The 27,294-nt window shown below is 29.2% G+C and overlaps 1 protein-coding gene across 2 annotated transcripts; it reads right to left on the minus strand.

Moving 5' to 3' along the window:
- Window positions 1-567: 567 nt before the first annotated feature.
- Window positions 568-26,968, minus strand: LOC122506551 (guanine nucleotide-binding protein G(s) subunit alpha). Of its 2 annotated transcripts, XM_043618802.1 has the most exons (11): window positions 25,374-26,968; window positions 21,843-21,915; window positions 19,717-19,771; window positions 18,996-19,115; window positions 18,030-18,131; window positions 14,009-14,106; window positions 5,678-5,732; window positions 5,524-5,597; window positions 4,232-4,411; window positions 3,644-3,848; window positions 568-3,100 (listed from the first exon to the last, which is right to left on the minus strand). In XM_043618802.1, exons 1-11 carry the CDS (start codon window positions 25,510-25,512, stop codon window positions 2,954-2,956), a joined length of 1,248 nt encoding a protein of 415 aa, XP_043474737.1. In that variant the 5' UTR covers window positions 25,513-26,968; the 3' UTR covers window positions 568-2,953. The 2 variants fall into 2 exon arrangements, with proteins under 2 accessions (XP_043474737.1, XP_043474738.1); XM_043618803.1 differs by lacking the exon at window positions 18,030-18,131 and having other exon boundaries at window positions 25,374-26,960.
- Window positions 26,969-27,294: the final 326 nt, after the last annotated feature.

The following is a 27,294-nucleotide window of genomic DNA, read 5'->3' on the forward strand; positions in this document are numbered from 1 at the left end:
TATCTCTGATACTCTCATCTTGAATTATAATATTACTAAAAATAAACAGTTCCAAAGATTTTAAAATGTTAAAAATTACAAAAAATTTCAAAACAAAAATTTTAGAGAAATTTTTTATCTGTTCCACTCGTTTTCCTTTTTTTTTTTGGGGGGAAAAATTTTCTTTCATTACAAGAAAATTTCCTGTAATAATTCTTTTTCTTTTGTTTCTTTTTTGTTTCGAATTTTTTTGTAATTCAGACCATTTTCAATTATAAAGTGATTTTAAAAACTACATCTGTTATGTACGTATTAATTAATACGATAGATATACATAAAAACTACACATGCGCACATTTTTGTATAATAATAGATTATCATTTTTTTTTATATAATGCATGTATGTACGTATGCGCACGTGTTTCCACCATTTTTTTTTCTCTTCTTGTGTGTATGTAATATGTATATGTATATTTATATATAAATGTCGCGAATAAATTGTGTTCATTTTAAAGAGCGCGAAAGGCGTTGCCTTTTTTATTAAATTGATTTCTCTTATGTTTAATCTTTAGCTCTTTATACTCTCGCTTTTTTTTTTTTTTTTTTTTTTAATTTGACGTTGAACTCTCATTTTTGCCTAATATATAAATTGTAAATATTACATTAGTTTTTTTTGAATAACTCACTTTCGGAGTTTATTCAATGCGTGATTTTCTTTTAATTTCTTCAATTGTTCACGTGTGTGATGTGACAAAAGAAAACGGGGGTAAAAAAAAATTGTTGAGAAAAAAATTTTGAAATTTTTTTAAATCGAGGCGAACATGTTTGAATTTTGATTTGTCCTTCGCGTTCATACACGCGAACCAATAATAAGAAGTTCACGCACGTGAATATTGTTCTTTTACTTCTTTCAGCGAAAATGAAATGTTAGATTTGATAAAAAAAGGACATACAGTAGGAAAGTGTTGTGGGGACTCGTCATGTACAGGGTTGGCCAGTAAGAATATTGTTTTTTGTGCTTTCTTCAACGTTTTGACAAAAAAAAATTCGAGATTTCAGTCTATTTTTAGCAGAAAGTCGCAAATAAAAGTATTTTTGATCCGCTCCCAAGAAAGATGAGGAAGAAATTTTAAATTTTAGGGTCAAACTTCAAAATTGAAATTTTAGGTTATGTTTACAATTTTTGGAGTAAAAATATCAATTTTAGAATTAGAAATCAGATTTTTAAATTTTTAGGTCCAAAATAGGTTTCAAATTAAATAAAAATTAACTTTTAATCAATAGAAATCTGAGGCAAACATAACCTAAAATTCGTTTGCTTCTCAGGTACCCTCCTCGGGAGTGGGTCAACCTTTTAGAAAAGAAACTCGTTTTTGTTTTAAATTTCAAATAAAATTTCTTCAGTCAACACTACTTTTTGATTGAAAGCTAAGATAATTCACCTACACGGAGAGAAAATATATTCAATTTTGTAAAAGTACTTTGTATTTTAAGGAAAAATACAAAAAAGTTTTTCAAATCTAGAAACTTTTTCGCGCCGTATTCCGTCACTTCTAAGAATTACTAGAAACAAAATGTCGGCGGACGAATAAAACAGCTGATCCACTTCAAATTTTTAAATTCGTCTAAATTTCAAACAAAACGGAATTAAATGACGATACTTCTATAAAACAATTCTCCCCAATAGCAAAAATGTGTTTTATATGTAAATTATTAAATAAAATTCATTTAAAGAATTTAATTAATAAACTTAAATAATTTGATAGAATCCTATTTAGTAAAAAATTTACTATTTAATATTTTTTTTTTATCTTCTAGCTGAATTATCTTGAAAGTAATTTTTGATCGAAGAATCCGAAATCTCGATAGCAGTGTAAACGTAAAAAAGAAGTCTGAGTCAGTGGTCACCTGTTGTACATAAATCGGTACATAAGTTGTGTACAATTAAAACGCTTTTCGAAATACTGTAAAATCTCACAAAATACTCTTCTCGTAAAAAGATTGCGACTGAATTTCCCTATTTTTTCGGGGAATTGTGTTTCATTTGGAGTTTTTTTTTGTTTTTAGGGGGACAAGGGTCTTATTTTTGTTTTAACGATAAAAATTCGAGATTCGGCAAAAGTTGGAAAGCATTCTCAAGAAAGATTACTAGCAGATCATTATATAGTTTACAACAAAAATGAGATTCCGATTTTTATTCGGATAAAGGACATTCTTCAGATTTCTAAAAATGTTCAATTATTCGTACTACTATAATTCACGAAGGATCGCTACTTGGAGTTTATTTCTAAATGGGGAATTGAAGAGTATGCTGAAACAAACAATCTTTCACACTTTAATCGTGAGCATTCTGACGCATGAAAATAATAATTTGTGACAAACGAAATTAACTGAAAATTTTTCCAAAAATCAGCATACCCTTTAAAGAAATGAATCGGAGAGAGGATTTTTTTTTTTGGACATCGTGGACTCTGCTACTAACTTCGGAGCCACTAATTTTTTTTTTTCTTAAACTCAACAACCAGTCTCAAATCTCGACTTACAAGTAACTATCACGTGTCATATTGTTGATTTTTCTGAAAAAAGCAGAGCTTTCCTTTTCTTTTGGGAAATAAATCTTTTTTTTTCTATAAAATAAAGATGGAAATGAATTAGAAATTTTTAGAGAAACTTTCAGAAAAGTCAACTTTAATGGCACTTTCTTAAATGTTACTTGTTAGTGATGCATAACCTTGACGCACACAACACTTGTGGCAAAGAAGATTTGTTTTTTCTCTCTCTCTTTTTTTTTTCTTTATCTGATGTTTAACGAATGAATATGCGATGCCCATAGAATGCCTTTTTTTGTAACGATTAGGAATTCATTAAAATTCGAATTTTAGCAAATATACCTTACTTGGCAACGCAAATCAAGTCGACGCACGTTAATAGTAACAAGATGGACAGGTGGGAGGACACGTTGACGGAAACGAAGTCACAAGAGTTCGTATTGGCGTAGGTGCATCCGTTGAATGATATCACGACAGTCGTTGAACACTCGCTTTATATTTTCTGTGTCTACGGCACACGTGAAATGTGGATAACAATAGTGTTTTCCATCACCACTTGCTGTACTTATACGCTGAAACAGATAATTTTAAATTATTTCTCAAAAAAATATTATTTTAATACTCTTGACGCGTCCCGAAGAAAGGGACCTGAGAAGCAACTTTAAGAAGCAATTTTAAGGTTATATTTGTGTTTTTACCTTAATTGAATCATAAAACCTAAGTTATAATATTTACACAAGGCAGAAAAGGATAGAAACATTCTATCCTTCTCCATTTCCCGTAAAGTTTACGATTTTCAATCCCAAATTCACTTTCTACATTTTAAACCAAAAGCCAAGGGATAATAACAACACACATAAGTTAGAAAAGGACAAAGATATATTTGTATCTTTCTCTATCTCATGCTTCACGTTCGTCAGGGTGCAGAAGCTAAACAACGTGATTTCTACAGTTTATGGTCTATCTACAATATCAAATTCTTGCCAATGGTCAATACACCTCTAGGCTTGATTACTATCATTAATAGAACTGAATTACATAAAAGATAAAACTAGTGTTTTATTAATAAAGCAACTCGTTAAATAAAAATATTCAAAATAAAAAAAAATACTTACGAGAAATTCGTCTCTAATAAAGTACTTGGCCCGTATGACATCCGGAGGCTCCGTCGAGTCCGTTACAACTCCAGGTTCAATTGGCGTTTGATACCTTGCAAATTCTGGAAAGTAGTCCTCTAATTTGTGCTTTCCCGCTTTTACCTTTTCCGCAAGTAGATCTTGCTTGTTTAAGAATAAAATAACGGAAATTGTGCGAAGCCATCTGCCATTGAAAAAAAAGAATACATTTAGTGCCCTTGGGAATATTTGAATCCAAAAAGAATATTTTTCTCATCATGAATTTAATATTTAACTAAAAATACTGAAATATTTATTTGGAATTTCAAACCAGAAGTAAAATGTGTTTAAATCTCTGCGTTCGAACACTGCGCATGCGTCGAGCAATGAGAGAGAAAAAAAGACAGACATATACATCTATTCTTGTCACACTCATTGCTGAACACTGCGCACGCGTTGAATAACAAGAGAGAAAGATAGACATATTCAGCTATCCTTGTCACATTCATTACTGAACTAGAAACGCCGAATTCGAACAAAGTCTATAAAAATATAAATTAATAGAAATTTGAAGAACAAAATTTGTACCTATTATTCCAGATACTTTTGAACAAATCAAGACTCTCACGAAGTCTTAATTTTGTTGGATCTTCCCTAAGCACCATGTTGTAACTACTACAAGCTGTAACGAATATGATTGCCGTCACGTCGTTGAAGCACTGTATCCATTTTCTTCTCTCATCTCTTTGGCCTCCAACGTCAAACATGCTAAAAAAATTCCAACATTATTAATAAATTGAAAAACGGAAAATAATGTTTTTTTTGTCGTCTTGTGTCATTTTAGTAATTTAGTAAACCGAAACATTTCTATTATAATTTTTAGTTCGTGGCTAAAATAATAACGAACAGCTTCTGCGCAGAAACTTCTGCGCACGTCTCAGTATGCGCAGAAGTCTACTGCGATCTTTATTTATAGAAACGAGACGCCCCTCAGAACAACTACATTTTTTGACAGAAAAAATTCCTAAAATTAAAATTTCCAAGTGTGCAAAGTATTTTCTATTTCTATTTATAAAAGAAGAAATATAATTTGCTAAATATATAAAATATTAAATGGTTTAAAATATTCTGCTAGCCTTGAAAAATAAATTTTTTTTTCTATTCAATATTGATAATATTATATTTCTTTATGTAAAAGAAATAAAGTGCAGCGGATGGAGTTTATTAAACATAAAAACAAAAATTCTACTTTTTTCTTGATTCTTTTTATAACATGCAGAAATTACACGGTACAGTAACGTTAGAAGAGATGACTAACTATCGCCGACAAGATGTTACTACATGAACTATAAACAACGTTTTACATGTTGAAGGTGTAATTCTAACCAGCGTTACTCTCAGAGATTATAATATATATATACAACTAAACCATCTCCTTCAATGCTAAGAAACACTGACGACAAATTCTTTCCTGACATATTATTCTTAAAAAAAATATTTCTCTGTAGATTAATTTTTTTTCCCGTCCAATATATTTTTACATTCAATTTTTTTTTCCTTTTGTTATATTTATTCCCAATATTATTATTTTTATGTATATATTTTTGTAATATTATAATAATACAAGGTGATTTTTATGATCCGGCCCCTTAAAAATATCTTGAAATGAAAGTATTTTAGAGAAAAATGTTAAATACCACAAAGTTGTTAGGTTCAAAAAATTATATCTGTGAATTTTGTTTTTTACTTTTGTATTTAACATTTTTTTCTAAAACGCTTTCCTTTTTGGGATTCTTCGGTGGTTCGAGACATAAAAATCAATTTTTTATATATACTAATAATAATTGTTTAATTAATTAATTTCATAAAATGGAACTTACTGAAAGTTTACTTTGTCAACTTGAAACCGTGTCTCGAAAATACCGGATGTGAGGACACGACATCTTAAAATATCCTACAAAAATTGAATTATAAATTATATTTATTATTTTTTTTTTTTTGAAATTTATAGAAGAGTAGAAAAAAAATTATTACCTGTTCCGTTGGCGTGTAGTCAGGTTGTTTTACGATGGCTACTTTGTCTAGGAAACTGGAAAGAAAATAAATTTATTTTAAAATGTAGACAAACATTTTCTTCACTTGGACCGTTTTTTTTTGTATTTAAAAATTTTTTATAATTACATAGAATTTAATAATTTATTTGTATGGCTTCGAGTTATCAGGACAAATTGGGTTTATTTCAAATTAAAATACAAAATACGAACAATATACAATTTAATTATTTTCAATACAATTCTTCGTAAAAATTCAATTATTTTCAAAAATAAATACATTTTTGATTCAAATTCAATTATTTAAAAAAATTTGAATAAAATTCTGGACAAGAAATTAATTATTTTCATAAATAATAATATTTTTCTTCACAGGAATTCAATTCTTTAAAAAAATTTTTAATAAAATTCGTTGCAAGAATTCAATTATTTTTATAAATAACAAAAGCTTATCGCAAAATTTCAATTATTTTTTATACAATTTTAAATAAAATGATAGAAAATTTCATTTATTCTTAAAATTTTTTTTAAAATTCGTCGAAAAAATTCAATTATTTTAAAAAATTTTTGATAAAATTCTTCATAAAAATTCAATTTCAAAAAATATTCAATTATTTAACAAATTATTTATTTTTGTATTAAAATAATTGAATTCTCGAAAATTTTCCAATAAAAATTGATTAAAAACTGAATTTCACTTAAAATTTTAAATTATAATTGAATTTATTAAAAGCATTATTGTGTGAATTTTTAGAAATAATTGAATTTTAAATAGGGCTTCGAGTTACCAGGAGAATTTAATTTATTTTAAAATTAAAATACAAAATACGAACCATCGAGGTATTTTACTGTCATGGCGTCAAGCGCGTCAAGTCAGTTAAAGCCGAAAATTCCCGAAACAATCCGAGCGTAAACGAAGGCGAAACGTTTAGGATAGAAAAGGACAGAAGATACTTCTTTCCTTTTCTAACTCGCACGCCTTCCTTTCTCGTTTTGTTTAAATTTATTTACGAATTTCAACATTCGAAATTGGTCGAATTTTCTAAAGTAAATTAATTTTTCGTAAATAGGAAAAATCTTTTTAAAAAATTATTTTAAAAAACTATATAAAAGTTAAAATTAAAAAATTAAAAAAAATTCAAGTTATGATAAAAATTAAAATTTTGAAAATTTTCAGTAATTCGAAACGAGAGGCTGTTGACTCTTAATAAAGGAATAAAAGAATGTTGTGAGAAGCGATTCATGTCAGTTGTGTAATCTCCTAATTAGAATTTGAAACTAAAGGGTCTAGAGAAGGAGAGAGAGAGAAAGAGAGAGAGAGAGTGGCGAGAGTCACACAAAAGGAAGCAAGAGGAAGACACAGGAAAAGGGCGGGCGGAAGTACTGGTAATAGTGAGCGGAAGTACCCGGAAGGAGCTCAGTAGAGTAAGACAAATATGGGAATCGTTGAAGAAACTTGAGGTGGAAAATGGGGAGGAAGGACGGCAATGGTGAGAGACCGAGTAGCACACCGAGTAGAGAAATCGATCTGCAGAGGTATCCTACCCTAACCTCAACCCTCACCCTCTATATGTACTCTGGCACAACGCGGCGCGGCATATACACATTCGCCTCTCTGACTCCCGGTTTCTATCCGGGTCATGGGTCACTGCCACTGCTGCTCGCTATCAATCATACAACCAGACACACTTGTAAAATCATTATTTACTTCCATACGTGAAACCCTCTCTCGTAACCATGATGATCATTATGAGATTGAGAATTTATAGTCACCTTGCAATGATCATTGAACATTTCAAAAAAAAAAAAAAAAAATTCCCCAATGCTCTTGATTTTTATGAACTGAATTTCTCAAAATAACCATTTTTATGAACACTAATTAACGATTTTTTAAAATCATGAAAATAAAAGTAGCTCTACACTTCAAAAATATGTGTCTTTTTTAGAATTTGAAAATAAGACAGTAATCTGAAATTAAGATGTTTCTGATCAATAAAGTGCTCATTATTACCCTAGGGTAATAAATTTCTGGTCAATAAAGTGACTATTATTGCCCTAGGGTAATAATGAGTACTTTATTGACCTGTAAACAAGGTCAATAAAGCGACCATTTAATAGCCTAGAGTAATAAAATGACCATTATTGACCTAGGGCAATAAAGTAACCATTATTGTCCTAGGGTAATAATGAGTACTTTATTGACCTGTAGAGAGTCAATAAAGCGACCACTAAATGTCCTTGGGTAATAATGAATACAGACCTCAGATCGACTTTAAGACAAAAAAAATCGCTTTAGTAGATTAAAAATACAAAAAAAAAAATTCGTTTATTTAATTCAGAGTTTCAACGAAAATTTTATTTTGTAAATTATTGTCCATGTTCTTTACAATGTTATTAAGGTATAATATTTTTTAAAAATTATAATAAAGAAACTCTTAAAATTAATTTTTGTACAAATATTTTTAAAAATTTTTTTTAAAATTTTAAAAATAATTGAAATTTGGTAATAAAATCTTTTTAAAACAATTGATTTTTGGTAAAATCGTTTGAAAATAATTGAAATTTGACAACATTTTTTAAAAATAATTGAAATTTGGTAATAAAATCTTTTTAAAACAATTGAATTTTGGTAAAATCGTTATAAAATAATTGAAATTTGACAAAATACTTTTAAAACAATTCAATTTTGATAAAATCTTTTTAAAACAATTTAATTTTGGTAAAATCGTTTAAAAATAATTAATATTTGACAAAATTTATTAAAAATAATTGAAATTTGGTAATAAAATCTTTTTAAAACAATTGAATTTTGGTAAAATCGTTTAAAAATAATTGAAATTTGACAAAATCTTTTAAAAATAATTGATTTTTTGAAAAATCTAAAATAAATAATCAATTTTTTGAAGAATGTTAATTATAAATATAAACCTGATTTTTCCGAAATTTTCCCAAGACATCTTTTTAATCTAAAGAAGTAAATTTAAAAAAATGTAATTAACTTTGTTCATAGATAAGTCATTCTTAAAAAATTATATATTATGATAAAAAAATTTTAAGAAATTTTGTAAACTGAAATTAAAAAAAAAAAGATTTTAAATTTTGAAAATTTAAAATATCAGAAATAAATACTGAAGAATTGTGTTGAAAGGAAAATCCCTTTCCTGTAGGAATGTTTTTTCGGAATTTCGCACTAAACAAATTAGCACTAAATCGGAAATGAAGGTCATCAACCCCGGAAAGAGGTCACGACCTACTGACTTCAGAGTAATTCTGCGATTGCCCCATTAAACTTGATCAGCATTATTTACTATCGCTTATCATTCAATTCAAAAATTACGAGAAATAATTTATTTTTTCCTCTTATTCCCTTTCATTTTTTTATCTATTTCTTCTCACTATGACACTAACGAAAATTATTACTCACCATTTGGAAAGTAATAATTAAGACATTAAAAAAAATCACTAGATGAGAAATAGAATTTTATCAAAATTATAATTTTTCCTCGCAAGTTTTTCTTTTTCAACGTCAAAAAAGATTTCTTTTCTCGAAATTTTTCTATATTTTTAAAAAGTTCATCTCGCTTTAAAAAAAAAGGGAAAATGAAAATATACTTTCAACGAAGAAAGATTTATTATATCTATTTTGTTTTAAAGGAAAAGAAAAAAAAACTTTATCGAACCGTGAAACAATATTTTCGATGTTGTCGGCGCCTTCTGAATTATGAATTATAGCGATTGCAGTCGCGCCAATCGTTTCGTATATAGTTTAAAGAGCTCCGGGAATATCAGTAGCAGTAGTGTACGAAAATAAATCAGTTTCTTGGTATATGTATATACACATTAATGCTTGATTGACTTCGAGTAGTTGCTTCTGCTACTCACATGTTAGATTAAACTAAGACTTTAAAAAAAAAAGAAGAAAAGAAAAAAGAATAAAAAACATTAATTAAAATACAAAAAGTATGTATAAATAACTTTGTATGTTTATAAATGTACGAGAACAATTAAAACAACAATAAACGTTTATCGCGGTTTATATATAAGTACATAATGGAATTGGAATTCAATGTTTCGTTGATCAACTGTTTCTTAATCGAAAGTTAATAATAGTTTTCGATTTAAATAAGCCTCTTTATAAACTATTAAATGCAATTAATAATGGTACAATGTATCTCTATAAGAATTGACTCTTTTATTAGCCGGATAGCAAGGAAACTTTGCAACAAACTTGCTGGAAGCCTAAAGTGCAATGTTGCCAAGCTTACGAAACAAGATTGCTATAACTAACAGGCTGGAGTCAATCTTGCGATGTAACCTTGACAATATTTCACAGGAAGCTTCCCAAAAGCTTGTTTTAATGTGGGCTACCTGGGTGCAAGCTTGTTGCCATGTAGACTACCTGGGTGCTGCCTAAGTGCAAGCTTGTGGACTATCTGAGTACAAGCTTGTTTTAATGTAGACTATGGGTGCTGACTAAGTGCAAGCTTGTGGACTACCTGGGTGCTGTCTAGGTACAAGTTTATTGTAATGTGGACTATCTGGGTGCTACCTGGGTGTAAGCTTGTTGACATGTAGACTATATGGGTGCTGACTAAGTGCAAGCTTGTGGACTACCTGGATGCTGGCTGGGTACAAGCTTGTTGTAATGTGGACTATCTGAGTGCTACCTAAGTGCAAGCTTGTTGACTACTTGGGTGTTATCTGGGTGCAAGCTTTTTCCCATAAAGACTATCTGGGTGCTGCCTAAGTGCACGCTTGTTGCTATGTGGATTATCTGGGTGCTACGTGAGTACAAGCTTGTGGACTACCTGGGTGCTGTCTTGGTGCTATCTTGGCATAGAAACATGTGTTTATCCTCCAAATAAAACTTATTCAACTAAATATTTATATATCGAAAACTGCTCTTCATATTTAGTACCAAACTTTTCCCACAAAATTCTCTTTGATGTCAACATTTTACAATATTTCTATAAACATTTTGATGACAGTAATTTGTCTGGTTCTGCTATAAAAGTGAATTTATATATTCAAGTGAAAAACATTATAAGGTTTAGTCACGTGCCTTCACGTAACAATAATGCGTTAAAAGTACTGGGTGAGAGTGTACATTACATAAATTGTGGGTGGTTTATAAGGGTCTCTTTCTCTTTTTCTCTCTCATATATGAGAGTTTCTGCAGTATAACCTGCATATATATATCTCGTGTCAACAGTCCGAATTATATCTCTCGTCTCTTCCTAAAAATACAACAGCGCTATTTATACAGTGTAACACCTCACACAGTGCCGAAGGAAAACACTAAAAAACTTCATCTAGAAAAAAGAGATAAAAAAAAAAATTTTTGCTCATTCAACTGAAACGTTCGACTCACTGGATTTATTTGCCTCACACAAAAATAAAACCCCCGAGTTTGATGGAGAAAAAAAGGAAAAATTCTCCATACCAACAAATGAAAAAAATTTACACTATTCAAAAAGAATATATAGTTTTATGATATCGGAATATTTATAACTACGAAAGTAATATTTAAATTAATACTGAAATAATTGAATTAAATGTAAAATTCAATTCAATTAAAAAATTGTTTTGTTTAAAATACTTGTTTACTTTAAAAGTACTAGTTTACTTTAAAAATGTAGTTTTTTTTATAAAGTTAGTTTCATTAAAGATTTAAATTTCATTAAAAGATTTTTTTTTTTTTCATTGAAAGAGGCTATTTTAATCTTTTGATAAATATCTGACGAAAATCCCCTCTAGAATTACTAACAATAATCCCCTTGTTTTTGCCAAATTTAAAGTCATGTCTCATTTCCCTTGAAATGTAAGTTGACGAAAATAAAACGCGCAAGACAACAATCTAACGAATGAATGAAATTTTAGAAAACGAACACTTTAAATCATATTTAAGCAATTTTTAACAAAAAACAAAATAGTAAAACATTTTTTAGTAAAATTTTCTAATTATTTTATTCCAATGTTTGTAAAACAGAAAAAAAATTAAAAGTTTAAATTAACTTAAATTTTTTTCTTTAAAGTATAAAAATGGAAATTTTTGCAATGAAATATTAAATATGTATAATAATATATTATTGGAAAAATTAATTTTTCTGAATGAAAAATAGACATGACCTTTTAGATTGTGACAATTGGTACAAGGAAAATGGTGAATGGAGGGCACGCATGGTGATTCTAAGTATAAAACAAGTGAGCATAATTAAAGTGTTTGACGTTTTGACAGTCGCGAACAGAAGTCACATGCGACGATTGTTGACTAAACGGATTAACCTTTGTTTACATCTGGCATTTACGCGCCTTTCTCAACTCGTGCAACTGCCACAATAGATTCACAATTCCTCTAAATGTAAATTTTAATATTTCAATCTCAATATTGAATTGCAATTGCAGTTTGATTTCAGTATTTTTTAAATTTCTTTTTTCATTGAAATAATAATTTATTTTAAGTACAAAAAACTTGGAAATAAGTAATAATTTCAATCGTAAAAAGAAAATTTAGTAAAAAAAAAATGTTTTCGCCTATATTACGAAAAATCAGAATTCTAATCGAGTTAAAAGAGCAAAATAAGTAAACGATTGCTTGTCAATAGACAAGTCTTTTATTTTTTTTTGCTCTTTTAAAAAAAATTTGTAATTTAAAAGAAAATTTTGTTAATAATAATTAAAAAATACTTTTTTTTACATTTCTTAAAAGTTCAAGAAAAAACACATATTTCTTTCTTTGACAACTTTTTTCTAAACTCAATACTTTCAAAAATATAAGCTACTGAAAATAGGTCTACTTTTAAAAATCATAAATTTCGAAAATTCATAACTCGAAAATTTGGGCAATTATTTAGAAATAAAAAAATACGTATTCAATATTTTTCTATAAAGAACAAGAAAAAAATTTGTTTAACCAATTTTAAAATGCCATAGGAACAATTCACGTGGAATTACCCATATATTTACTTGAATTAAATAAATTTTACTTGATTTAAATAAAATTTACTTGAATCAAATACATTTTACTTGAATCAAATAAATTTTACTTAAATCAAATAAATTTTACTTGATATAAATAAAATTTACTTGAATCAAATTTTTTTTTTAAATATTTTTAAATTTAAAAAAATAACATGAAATTTCAAAAAAATTCACATTTTATTAAATTAAAGAAAAATCGAATTTTTTTAAAATAGTTGTAAAAAGAGATGATATTGTATACTAATATTTCTTTCCTAATGTTATATTTTTGACTTTCAATTTAAAAACGCACAATATAGACTTAATAATTTGATTAAGAAATCAACTGACAGCATTTGATTAAGACATATTTCAAAAAATTATTTAAATTTCCAAATATGTGTGAAACATTGAAGACAATGTATAATAAATACACACCAGTTCTGTAAAGGTTTTCTTTACACTATATTTGCTTACATAAATTTTTAATTTCAGTCAATAAATAGTTTTGTCAAAGGCAAGCAAAAAATTGTTACGTTTGTCTAGACAATATTTTAACATATTTCCTTCTTCTCGAATAAAACAAATTTTTCCAAATTCTATGAAAACATTTTCTTTACTATCGCATTAATTTCATTTTTTATTTATTTATTTTTGGTACACTACCTTAATTTTTGGATAAAATAAAATTTTAAGTTTAAATTTTTGTTAATTTAATAATTTAAAAGAAATTTTTAATTTAAGAAACTATTTTAACATTTAAAAGTTCGTGTTTATAACTCTTAGAAGCGCTCTTGAATAGACAAATGGTTTCTATTAAAGTGATTACCTCGTTAAAACATTGTCTCTATCACTAACTAAAATCGATGTGTTCGTATTATAAAAAAAAATATTTTTTATATTTTTAATTTTTTCTATTATAAAAAAAATAGAAAGTAAACATATGAAATGCTTGTCAAACATGAAAAAAAAATAAATTTCTTTTATCGTTGATCAATAATCACTGATAAAGATTAAATAAAATTGATACTAATTCAAAGATAAATATTAAATAATAGATGTTGTAATAGAACACTGTGACCCTATCAAAGGATTGATAATGAAAAATTTGCATATAAGGTAAAAATATAACTTTAAGAGAAAATATAGATAAAAAATAATTTCAGTAATAATCAGTAATAAAAACGAAATAAAAAAAAATAGGTACATTAATATAAAAGTAATTGGTCATCATAAAATTGAAAACAAATAGTCAAGGGATAATTTTCCCATTTCTACTAAAAAAAAATTTTCAGTAAATAATAAAAAAAAATTTTTTTTAATTTTGAATTTGAAATTAAAAAATTAAACTTACTATTTGGCGCAGTCAATGAGCTGATACTCGTTACTCCTCTCGAAGCTTTGTTGAACACCTTTGTCCCTCCAAAGATTTTCAACGATTTCATAAAACTCCTGAAAAACGAAGAAAAAATAAAAATTAATTTACTTTCAAAAATTTGCAAAAAAAATATTCAAATTAATAATTAAAAAAATATAATTAACGGATAAAAAGCAATTTTCTTTTTTTAGATCCTTGATCTAAAAATTTGTATACAGTTATTTGTCTCCAGTTATCTTTCATAAAGTATCTAAAATTAGGATAATGTTTTAAAAATCGTTCAAGATTCTAAGGTCAAGTCAATATTAGTTCCTGATAAGATAAGACAAAACCGGTAAAAAGTTATTTCAACTCAAGTCAGAAAATAACGCGCGACAGAGGAGGAAAAATACGGATCACCTGTAAATGAAATATTCCTTAAATACCTCTCAACTATTTAGTTATGCCTACAATTGAACATCATACGTAAAAAAATATACACAAAACTTGTTTAATTTAAAAAAAGAAATAGTCGAAAGAAACAAAAAAAATTTTTTTTTTGGGTGCATTTTCAAATAGTAGTGTGCCTTGAAAATATTTTTTTGGAAAATTTCAAGTGAATGCAATTAATATAGTTTTGGTGGTACACTGCAATTAAAGTGAAGGGCTCGCTCTGAACAGCGAAAGCAGATATAGTCGGTAGCAACTTTTAATAACCGGTATTATAATTAGATGTTAGAGTATTGTTAGACGATAATGTATTTGTGTTAATTCACGTTTGAAATTTTAATTAGTAAGGTAAATTTTATTTTTGGTCTAAATTCGTCAAAAAAAATAGTGCAGACGAGAAATAAGTAGTAGAATCCTGGTTACAATAAGTTTTAAGAACATTGAAAGTCAGCAGCAGATGCTGATAACCGTTCATAAATTTCTATTTCAGATCATTGTTAGACTTCAATCAGTTAGCAGTCGTCCTTCATTCAGAACAGAAGATCCAAGATGAAACAAATTAATTCTCAAATTTATTTAAAGTATAAAAAGTAATTTGTAATTTACACAATCGAATCCTTTATTCAGGATATAAGATCCAAGATGAAACAAACTAATTCTCAAGTTTATTTAAAGTATAAAAAGTAATTTGTAATTTACACAATCGAATCCTTTATTCAGTATAGAGGATTAAAGATGAAACAAACTAATTCTCAAGTTTATTTAAAGTATAAAAAGTAATTTGTAATTTACACAATCGAATCCTTTATTTAGGATAGAAGATCCAAAATAGAACAAACTAATTCTTAATTTTTTTCAAAAAAAGAAATTTGTAATTTACACAATCGAATAATTAGATATTGGATCATTGTTTGTGACAATTGACATTTTGGTAGTAGAATCCTGGTTACAATAACATTCGAGAACTGCAAAAGCCAACATCAGTTTCTAATAACCGTTCTCATATTTCTATTTTAGATTATTGCTGGACGTCAATATATTTGTGACAGACAGCAGCCGTCCTTCAGTCCGGACAGAAGATCCAAGATAGAACAATTTAATTCTCAAGACTATTTAGAATATAAATTTATTTGTAATTTATACAATCGAATCCTTCATTCAGGATAGAAGATCCAAGAAGGAACAAACTAATTCACACACTTGGGAATCCAATCGAAAATGTTGACTAAAAAAATTCAACTGCATTTAAACCTAAAGTGAATAGAAGAAAAAATATAATTTCCTGTCATAAGCAAATGGAATTCGAGTGACATTCTGGTTTGTGTTAAATAGCGTGGATTTAAAGTGATCAATTTGAATTCGTGGATGAATGAATTAATTGTTGCAATTAAAACAGGAACTATGGTCTGATAGAGCAGGCCAATGAATATCGATTGGCAGTTATTTCCAATTGAGATCTTGTTAACAAAATATTTCTCTATATCAAAATCGAAACGTAACATTGTATTGAAAATGGTTACGTAATATACTAAGGAGCAATTAATTTTAATTACTGTTTATAGTTTAAATTTAACAAAAGCAAAAAAAAAACAGTTGTTTTTTTTGCTTCAATTTAAACATAACATTTGTGTACTTTCTCTCCATTTTCTTTTATTGTCATCAAGTTTTCCGGTTAGTCGTTTTTATTAATCAACCTACACCGCAGTTAAGATCAAAGAATCGGGTGGATCTCACAGCTATAAGCAGCGGAAGTCTTTGAAACGATGTTTGTGTGGGAGAGAAACATTGCTTCTAACGATGGTTATTAATAAATTCTTTGCTGGTCAATGCTATCTCGATGTGCCATTTGCGATCAATACTAATCTACATGATTCCAGAAGAATAAGATGAAATTCATAATTTCCCCAGCGTATTATTTTTAAACTACTCAATTTTTTAATTATTCTCAATATTAGTTAAGCGTTTTTTTTAGATGAAAATCTAGTTCTCCGAAGTTCGATAAAAGTTTTTCTGAGTGTCGACATTAACTTCCGAAAGACGTGAAAATTCCAGAAAAAAATTGAATATATTTACAATACTTGAAAATTGGACAAATTGAAATTATACTTTTGCGGTGGTATCATGCTCAATGGGATATTAACAAAATTTCGTCAAACTAACCGCTAATTACTGAACAAACGTGTCGTTATAGGCGTCACCACGGATTAAGCGGCGCTTTCCAGTGAAATGAGAACACGTTTGACAATCTATTTTCAGGTCGTAAAGTCTACGATACTAAAATACAGATTGCACGTACATTTTCAAATTCTCCAAAATATATATATACATATTTTCTTCGTCAAAGGTTAAAGAACTGTAAAAATTCAAATACATATAGGCTCATGTCAGTTGAATATATATATTCTTACACTCTCGACTATATATTGAAAAACTAAAAATAACTTTTGAAACCGAAAAAAAATTTATTTTTGTATATCTAATTTCATTTACTTCATCAAAAATCCAAATTTCACGTTCCAAAAATAAATATAATTCCCTTATCACAATTTATTCTAAATATGGTGACACAATTTATGGATCAGAAATTCTGAACGAGGCAAACAAAATGGATCTTCTATAATAGTTTCGGATCTTTTAATAACAGTTCCAAGTGACGCTAATTTCAATCCTTTTTAAAGAAATAGTTTAAAACTTTTAAGCAAAAAAATAATCAGGTTCCCCTCTCAAAACATTTATGAAAAGAATTTTATTGACTAAAAATAGCGAAACTAATAATCGAATTCTCGTCGTTTATTTAATTTTAAAATACTTGTAACAAGTGATAGTGGTCAGATGAACAAATCTAAGGTGGATAAGAATTGCCACAGTTCCAAAAAATTATTCCCAAGTGTTTTTAGAAAAAAAGAAATTTGTAATTTACACAATCGAATAATTGGATATTAGATCTAATTTGGTGTCAATCTTTGTGACAATTGACATTTTGGTAGTAGAATCCTGGTTACAATAAAGTTTGAGAACTGCAAAAGCCAACAGCAGTTTCTAATAATCGTTCTCATATTTCTATTTTAGATTATTGCTGGACGTCAATATATTTGTGACAGTCAACAGTCGTCCTTCTTTCAGGACAGAAGATCCAAGATAGAAGAAAGAATTTTCAAGACTATTTAGAATATAAATTTATTTGTAATTTATAGAATCGAAGCCTCTATTCAGGATAGAAGATCCAAGATGAATCAAACTAATTCTTAAGTTTTTTTTTTGAAAAAAGGATTTGTAATTTACACAATCGAATAATCATGAACAAACATCTGAAGTGGATAAGTGTTCAGGGTTGCCACTAAAAATTTATATCCTTTTTCCCTAATTTCCAAAAATTTAATTAACTTATTATTTTCAACTATTATTAATTATCAAAAATAGAAAAACTTAGTTTTTTATTAAAATTCTCATGGCGATGTCAAAGTCCATAAGGCAAATAAACATAAATTCAAAAATTAAATCCTTTCAATATTTTCACCAAAATTTCGAATTTTCTTATGAGTATTAAAATTTTCATATTTTTCAGTACCTTGTAAAGAAATTCATTGTCTTTTTCCTGACTTTCCTGATATCCCTGACATTTCTCTGAATTTCCCTGATTTTTCCTCGATATCCCTGACTCGTGGCAACCCTGAATAAATAAAAACATTAATTTCTCTTCGAAACTATATAATATATCTAAATAATAATATTCCGTTTAGTTTCCTATACATATATATATATTGAAGATTTTGTATATGAATTTGAATTAAATTCAATGCAGAATTGTAACACGAATTAACAAGAGATGTCTGGTTGCTTGATGAGTTTAACAACCAGTACGTGATTTCCGCGACATCAGTAAGTGGTTGAAATCTCAATTAGAAATCCCATTCAATTGAATTGGTAGCACGGTAACTGCTGATCGATGGCGTTTCTCTGAGCACTAATAAAGGGCAAATTTTACATATATATATATATAAAATTTCTTAATTATAATTACATCGAAATACTTGTTTCAAAGACAATTTGAAAATAAAAAGTATTGACGAGAAGTTATGTCCAATTATCCAAATTTCTAACCTATATAATACTTTTTTTCTATTTCAACAAGTTTCGTTATTTAGATGAAAATTATATACATGGAAGTAATTAAAAGTGAAAAAAGTAGGCGTAAAGCGTCACATTTCTCCCTTTCCTTTTAATTAGACGATTTTCAGAAATTGTCAAATTACAAATGGGTAAAAAAATTCTAAAAATTGTCACACATCGAAATCAAGTTACGTGAGAAATGTGACTCCATGTGATTTCACCCTAATTGCATTCAACCTAATTAGGGAATTTCCCCATATTTCGAAAGTCACCTATGACGCGGTGAAGAAAGATACAAGAATCAAATTTTTAGGTTATGTTTGTAATTTTAAAGAAAGATTACTTTTTTGAGATTAAAATTAAAAATACTTTTAGAAATAAGAACAAAGAAATATTTTGAATCTGAAATAAGGAAAACACTCACCGAGGGATAATCGAAGTCAGGGGAAGACGAGACTTCGAGGATATATTCGACTCTACTTTGATTCGCAGGATCTTCCAATGTTACAGGTGGCGTTAACGTACTCATAGCACTTGTTATCGTCTGCAAACATAAAATTACACCAATTATTATATCTATCATTTTCATAAATATAAATATAATATAGAAAATTACTAAAAAATATTTAATAACTTTCCATGAAAATTAAAACAAAAATGAATACGATAGATTTGTGATTATTACTGATTTGTGATAATAGAAACATATTCAGTGAATAAAATTCACTTAAGTAATAAATGAACTCGGATTACTTGAATTTATGTACTTGACAAGAAAACTGTTTACCTACAACCGTCAAATACGATCATTTGTAAGCAATGTGTTCCGTCTACTCCAGAATGTGAACCTATTTTTAGATACCTGCCAGTACCGTACACATCATCTTTTACGTTTGACTTTTATAATAATAATCCTTTTCTCTAACTTTTGTTTTTCAAATCAAGCACATAAAACTAAACAAATTCATATAATGTCGCACAAGAACAATTTTTGAAAAAAAACTCATTTCCTCAATGACAAAAAAAATCGATAAAGTAAAAATATATTTAAAATATATTTACTAAAAATAATTAAGAAGGCTATAAAAAAACGTATATTTTCTCGCTTGACTAAATTTTATATATAAAACAGCACACAAACTTACCAGGATTGCGTCCCTGATGTTTTTCTTGATATCCTCGATTTTTTGTCGTTTTTCACTGGAAAAAAAAACAATCAATTAATATTGCTATACAATAAGAAAAATAATCGAGATAAAAATATGAAGAAAAAAAAAAGTCAGCGAAAAGGTACGTTAACTATAATATAAAGTATAATTTCTTGAATTACATTACTTTTTTTCTACTAACGTTTTTTTTCCCTGCTTTTTAATCAATTAGAAGTTGATGAAACTAGTCGCAAATGAAGATTTATCTCGAATTATTTTTATAAATTATTAGTATGATAATTAAAGATTTTGAGTTTATTAATTAATTCGGCCAAAGCTATTAATTATTATTCTGTTAAATTTTTGAGAGTAATGCACACTCTTGTGCGGCACAAGAACTGAACTCTAAACGAGGTACAAATATTGTCCACGTTTTTGGAATGAAACACACGTTTTACCGCATATCGCATATTTGCACGCGTCACTTTTTTTCAATTCAATTAAAATTGTAATTGTTCCGGAGAATTGTTCTATTAAGTTTGAAACTTTGTAAATAACTTTCACAAAACGCATTGAGCGTGTTTTTTACAGTTAATAATATCTACAACTGTTGATAAATTTAATAATTTAGAAATTTTCATTAAAATTTAAGAATTTCTTCTTCAATTTTCATGACATTTTGAATTAAAATTAAATTTTCATGTTTTAAATTAAAATTGAATTTTCAAATTAGTTTTAATTAGTTTTCTAGGTCACTGACTATGAATCTAAAGTCAGATTTTCAAAATAGCGAATATTTTTTCAGAATTGATCAAATTCTCATGAAACTTGTTACTCAAGGCTTCTTTGGGTTCTCATATTGAATTTTAAAAATTTGACTTCACATTCGTAATCAGTGTCCCCGAAAGCCCCCAAGTAATAAGTTTTATGCAAATTTGAGCAATTTTGAAAAAAAAGTTCTCCATTTAAAATTTTTAATATCCGACTTCACATTCGTAATCAGCGACCCTAAAAATTCCTAAGTAACAAGTTTCAATCGAATTTAAGGAATTTTGAAAAAAATATCCGCCATATTGGATCCGACATTTTGAATTTTTAAAATCTGACTTCAGATTCGTAATCAGCGACTCTAAAAACCCCGGAGTAACAAGTTTCAAGCGAATTTAAGGAAGTTTAAAAAAAATATCCGCCATATTGGATCCGCCATTTTGAATTTTGAAAATCCGACTTAAGATTCGTAATCAACGACCCTGAAAACACCTGAGTAATAATACTCAATACATTTTTAATAAATAATAGTAATAATTCTCAGGGGTTTTCAGGGTTGCTGATTACGAATCTTAAGTCGGATTTTCAAAATTCAAAATGGCGGATTCAATATGGCGGACATTTTTTTCAAAATTGCTCAAATTTACATAAAACTTATTACTCGGGGGTTTTCAAGGTTGCTGATTACGAATCTGACGTCGGATTTAAAAAATTCAAAATGGCGGATCCAATATGGCGGACATTTTTTTCAAAATTGCTCAAATTTACATAAAACTTATTAATCGGGGGTTTTCAGGGTTGCTGATTACGAATATGACGTCGGATTTAAAAAATTCAAAATGGCGGATCCAATATGGTGGACCTTTTATTTCAAAATTGCTCAAATTTGCATAAAACTTATTACTTGTTACGCAATTTTAAGCAATTTGGAACAAATGTCCGACATTTTGAATTTTAAAAATCTGACTTCAAATTCACCGAGAAAGTAAAATAGGTATAAATATAGATTTTTTGCATTTTTGCCCTCTTGGCCAGGTTATAAAAAAGAAAAAGCAAAACATTGCCATAAAATTGCGGCCTAGAAAAATATTTGTGACCCGCTTCGAAGAAAGGAACCTGAGCAACGTATTTTAAGTTTCTATTTGTGTTATTTTTACGTTAATTAAAAACTAATGAAATAATCAATTATTAATTTATTAATTGGGTAGGTTTTGGTGTTAGGGGTGATTTTTTGAAAATTTAATTAAAATCCAAAATTATGGTACAAATTTAAAAATATCAAAATTGTGGCGATTAACAGATCTCCTATCTTCGGGGGGCTTAAAATTTATTTTTAAGAAAATTGCTTAACTTACGGTTCACTAAATCCATTGACGTGTAATATCCTCATCTGTTTAACGATTGTGCTTTTTCCCGACTCTCCCGCACCTGAAACAAAAGATTAAATTTAAAACTCATCACTGAAGCATAGAAATCATCAGAAACGCTAAAAAAAAGTACCGAAACATAAAGAAAAGGAGCAGGTATTCGCAAAAACCATTAATTTACAATTTTTGTTCTCTCTTAATAAAGGATTGAAAAGGTTATGAAAATAAATTTTTTCCCAAAATCGAAAACAATAGCAAACAATTTTTGGTTTTTAGGTTAAAAAGGTGTCATTCAGATTTAGAGACAATTTTCAACTCTAAACACAAAAAAATTATATTTTAACTGAAACTAAAAATTTGGCTAATATAATAAAATTTGTAGTTGTTCAAACTTTTTTCTGATTGTGTCACTTTTTCCTGACCAGCAGTAAATTTAAATTTAACTTTTAAATTTCAAGGCTCTGGATCCCTTTTTGCTGTACATTTGCTTGAATAACGTTTCAAAAAATTTTTACAATTCCCCTAATTAACGAGACTGATGAAATACACAACGTTTTTAAAAACAAAAGCGAAAAAATAATGCCAGGATTTATTTTATTTTAGCTTAAAATTCATGTTATTTTTGAGCAATTTTCGAAAAAAATTTTCAACATCCCTAATTAACGAGACTGAAGTTCATAACCCTTTTAAAGCCGAAAACGAAAACAAGCTACGATTTATTTTATTTTTGCTCGAAATTCGTATTATTTTTCAAGCAATTCTCTTTTAAGTAATAATTATTTTCTTTATAGTATTTAAAGAAAAAATTCTTTAAAGTTTACGCACATGAACATTAGAGATAAATTTACTTTGAATAATTCTTTTTCATTCTTTTTTAAAAAAAACATTGTAGACTTTTCAGCATCATCCTAATTATAGAGAACAAATTTTTAATATTTATTTCATTTTCGGAAGATTAGCATATATTTGTATTAAGATATCAACCTCATGAAGCATCATCACCCACGTGTGTTTGTACTAAATTAGAATTAAATTAAGGCATATATTTTGTTTTAACCTGTTGCCATTATTATTATAATTATAATTATAGTTTAAACAGGTTCAATGATCTCGATAATGCAAACAATTTTTTTATTTTGCTTTTAAACATGAATTTGTTTTGATAAGGATAATAATTAATTACCTTTATTCACGTGTGCTCAAAATAAGCGTAAATTTAAAAAAGTTTATCTCTAAATTATTGAGATTTTATTGTATATGTAAAACAATTTATTTCATTCGAGATGTAAAAAAGCAAAAAGTAAAAGTGGTAGAAAATAGAAATAATGGACAAATTTTTAATTTGTAGGTTTACTAGAAAATTCTAGTATTGACTAGTTAATGAGTTTACCGAATTCACTAAAGGTGACCTACTGAAGGCAAGTCAGGTTTTTATGAGAACTAGTTCTAACTAGGCAATTCGGGGTGTTTTTTTTAGTAATTTTCTTTTGTTACTAGAAAATATTTTTCCCACTCAATAAACTGTAGAGAGAAAAGAAACAAAAAAAAGTAAAATTTTAGGTTATGTTATACTTAAATCATTTATTATTGACAAAAAATTATAATTTTTATTCAAATATAACTTTAAAATGTTCAAAATGTAGAAAATTAAATTCCTTACGCTTCTACCGAAAGGAATTTAAAATTTAATTTGACTCTTTTTTTAAAATACGAAATTATGACATTGGACTAACTTTTATATTTTTACTTTACATTAACACAGCTTTTCTGAAAATATTAAATTGAGACAGAAAACGAATAAAAAATTTTGCGAATGTTCCTGATTCAATTTAAAAGAAAACATTTAAAGGATTTCAGATTTTTTTTTTTCAGGGAAAGAATTTTGATGTTATTGGTCCAGCACAAGCATCGTTAACTTAAAAGTATCAAATTTGTAACGAATTGATACCAAAATTGTGGATCAAATAAAAAATTGATCCAAATTTTTAGCATCAATGTATGATCCAATTTAGTATCAAATGTATGATCCAATTTAGTATCAAATTTGATACTTTCAAGAAAACTGCGATACGAAAAAAGCTTAAAAATGAAATAAAAAGGATTCAAATTTTTGTCATCAATATGGTCCACTTTAGTATCAACTTGATACTTTCAAGAAAGCTACTGTGATTTGAAAAAAAGCTTAAAAATAAAATAAAAAGGATCCAAATCTTTGGCATCAATATGATCCACTTTGGTAACAATTTAATACGTTCGAGAAAACTGCGATACGAAAAAAAAGCTTAAAAATAAAATAAAAACGATCCAAATTTTTGTCATCAATATATGATCCACTTTAGTATCAATTTGATACTTGCAAGAAAACTATGACATACGAATAAAAACGCGATCGATAAAGTTCTTTATGTTTGAAAATGAATCACTGTGGATTCAATCGAAAATTGTAAATGTTAAGCCGAAAATGTTATAAACAAATTTTAACGTCAGGAAATTATTGCAGGAAGTTTATGATCCAATCAGAGTGAAAGCTTACTGTAAGCTTGTATTAATATTAATAAATATCGTCAAGTACGTTACAGAGTCTGTACAGGATTAATAGTTAGGCAAAATTTATAGCACAGCCGCAGGTGCCATAAAAAACCGAAATGTTTCATATTCTCCTACTAAAGACCTTTTTGGAACACTGAAATTTCTCTTTTTTTTGCATTCATCCCATAAAATATGTGCCAAATTCTTAATTGTTTTGTCCCTTTCATTTTGTTTTCATTTTTTAATAATTTGCCACATAGGTGCCAGTTTCACAAAATTCGATTAAAAAGTAAATCAATGATTAAATCCTTAACCGACCAATCACGAGCGGTTAATTTTTTAATCGGTTTTGGTGAAACTGTCCCTTAATATGTTTGTTATGCCGGTTGCATTTTTTACTTAGGGTTAATTTATCTCCTTTGGAAATTATCTTCAGGGATATTGCAGCTTTATGTTTGATACCGTTTCCCTAACAGTAACGGATCCTAGGGACGTTCTAATCACATCCGAAAATTTGGAATTCCTATGATGTCCTTAAGATATTTTAGGACTTTCTTGGGAAGTCCCTGGAAATATAATAGATTCCAAATATCCGAATGCTGTTAGGGTTGGTTTTTAAGAATTTTAATTCCTGAAAACTACACATTTTGGGTTCAAACTCTTTTATGGTATGACTAAAGATTGTTATTCAACTGTAAAACTTTTGGAATAAAAGTTTATCTTAAGATTCCAATCATATTTTTCAAGACACTTCCTTGAGGCAATGAAACTTGTTCTTATCCAGTAGGAAGTTGGAGATTAGAACAGTTCCCGGGAATGTTTCTTCATGACACAACAATGTTGTTGTCCAAAGTAAAAACCTAGTAAGTCTAGGTTGGACAACAACATTTTCGATTAGGTCGCAGTTCCTATAGTTGACCACCTGAAAATCGAACTAAAGGACAACATTTTTTGGACAATGTACAGAAAATAAGTGAAATTACCACTTACCAAGTAATAAAAGCCGATGTGTTGCCCTGTACACCTGCTTATCCTTCTGCAATTGCTTCGAAATCGCATCCGAGCGCCTCTTTTGGCTTTTGCTGTCATCCTGGCTGGCCTTGCTGCTCTGGCTGCCGAAACACCCCATGACACACGAGAGAAACGCGCCCCCTTCGCCTCTTCCTTCTGCCCTTCCCTCGCACTCCACCTCCACCCACTTCACTATCACCTTCTTCTACTATCTTTTTCTCTCTCGCACTTCCCCTTTTCACTCTCAACTTACCACGATCAACCCCCGTAACTCGACCGTTCACAAAAACACTCCCCCTTCCCTCTTGCACTTCAGTCAACACATCCGTTTTTTCTCTCTTCTTTTCACACTTGATATTATCTCTCTCACTATCCGTTTTCCTCAATCGTATTTTCCTTTTTGGTTCCGTGTTTCTCTCTCTTCAGAAATTGGATTCTCTCTCTTACCCAACTGCGGGGCAAGCAGGGCAATAGTTATTCCTTCAGGAATCCTAACCTCTTTCTCTCTCTCTCTCTCTCTCTGCCAAGGGTTTTTGTAGCGTAAACCCCCCTTTAACCCACCGGCTTTATTCACCCTCTCACAATGTGGCACTCACGGCTCACATAACTTCACTGAACAGCACGTCTCTCCTCTCCTCGCCTCACCTCTTCGTCACTCCTTGTCTCCCTTTGGCGAAACCGTGCCGCGTGCAGCAGCCGCACCAGCTCCTCGTTCCTCCGTTTTGCTCCGTTTCCAAGAGGGCGACCACACCACACACAGGCCGACACCTGCCCACCTCGTCGATTGATTCGTCACTCGCGAGGCAGGCCGAGGGTCGATCGTTATAGGGATTGCTCACTCCCTACCTTCTTTTTTTTCTTTTTTTTTTGATCCTCGTTCTCGTCTTCCTGCTCTCTCAGCTGATCACCAATTCACCGGTGAATTGATCCAACAATTTTCAATTTCTTCAAAACTAATGTTCGAAACTAGTTTGGAAAGGATTCAAAATTCAAGGATAATTTCGAATCTTTTTTTTTTAGAAGGGAAAGAAATTTTGCCGTTTGTCCACAGCCACTACCCTTAAAGACAAGTTAAAATTGATTGATAGTGGCACGTCCCGAGACGTAAAGAGTATAGCAGTGACAGGCCGGGACGGAGTACACAAACATGGACTACAAACTCTAAATTCTTATTAGTACATGTAAAAACTTGAGGACGACGATTTTTTTTTTTTTTAAGGATCCCGGATGATATTTATTCGCGATCCTCTCGTCGGGGGCTTGTTCGGATCAGATACGATCTTTCAATCCCCCCCGCCCCCGAGGTCCTTGGTTGAAGAGACTTTTAATAATGACACCCAACACAGCACTGGACACGCGTACACTTCTCACTCTTCCGTACGCACACCCGCGAGAGATGACCTTCTCTCTCTGTCACACACTCTTTCTTTTCCCCCCCCGGTTTCTCACCTCACCGTTTGAGGTCTTCACTCAAGAAATCCCGAGGAAGCTCTTCACGGGAAAAACGTCCGAGACGAGGTGCTCCCTGTAGCTAACATGTCGTCTGCTAGATACACCAGCGCGACGATGGCCCATCATCGAGACGAAAAGTAGTGACATAAAATTTTCCAGAACCCCGTTGTTTCCGAACTTTGATTTTTTCCCCTCATTTTAATTTTACCAAATCCCTTCATTCCCCCCCAACAATTTTTTTACCAAATTTTTCGATTTAGAAAAATCGAAAAAAATTTCCCCAACTCTGACAGTGAAAAAAATAGTTTCAATCGAGTATGAAATGAAAAAGAAGACATAGGGTTTGTGGCAAAAGTGATACGCTCCTGGAAGAGTACACGAAATCCGAGGATCGATCGGAACTCTTCGGGTGAGCCCGAAGTCTACAGGTGACATCAGCGAGGTTTCG

This window comes from Leptopilina heterotoma, unplaced genomic scaffold, assembly GCF_015476425.1.
Source record: "Leptopilina heterotoma isolate Lh14 unplaced genomic scaffold, ASM1547642v1 Lhet_42, whole genome shotgun sequence".
NCBI lineage: Eukaryota > Metazoa > Arthropoda > Insecta > Hymenoptera > Figitidae > Leptopilina > Leptopilina heterotoma.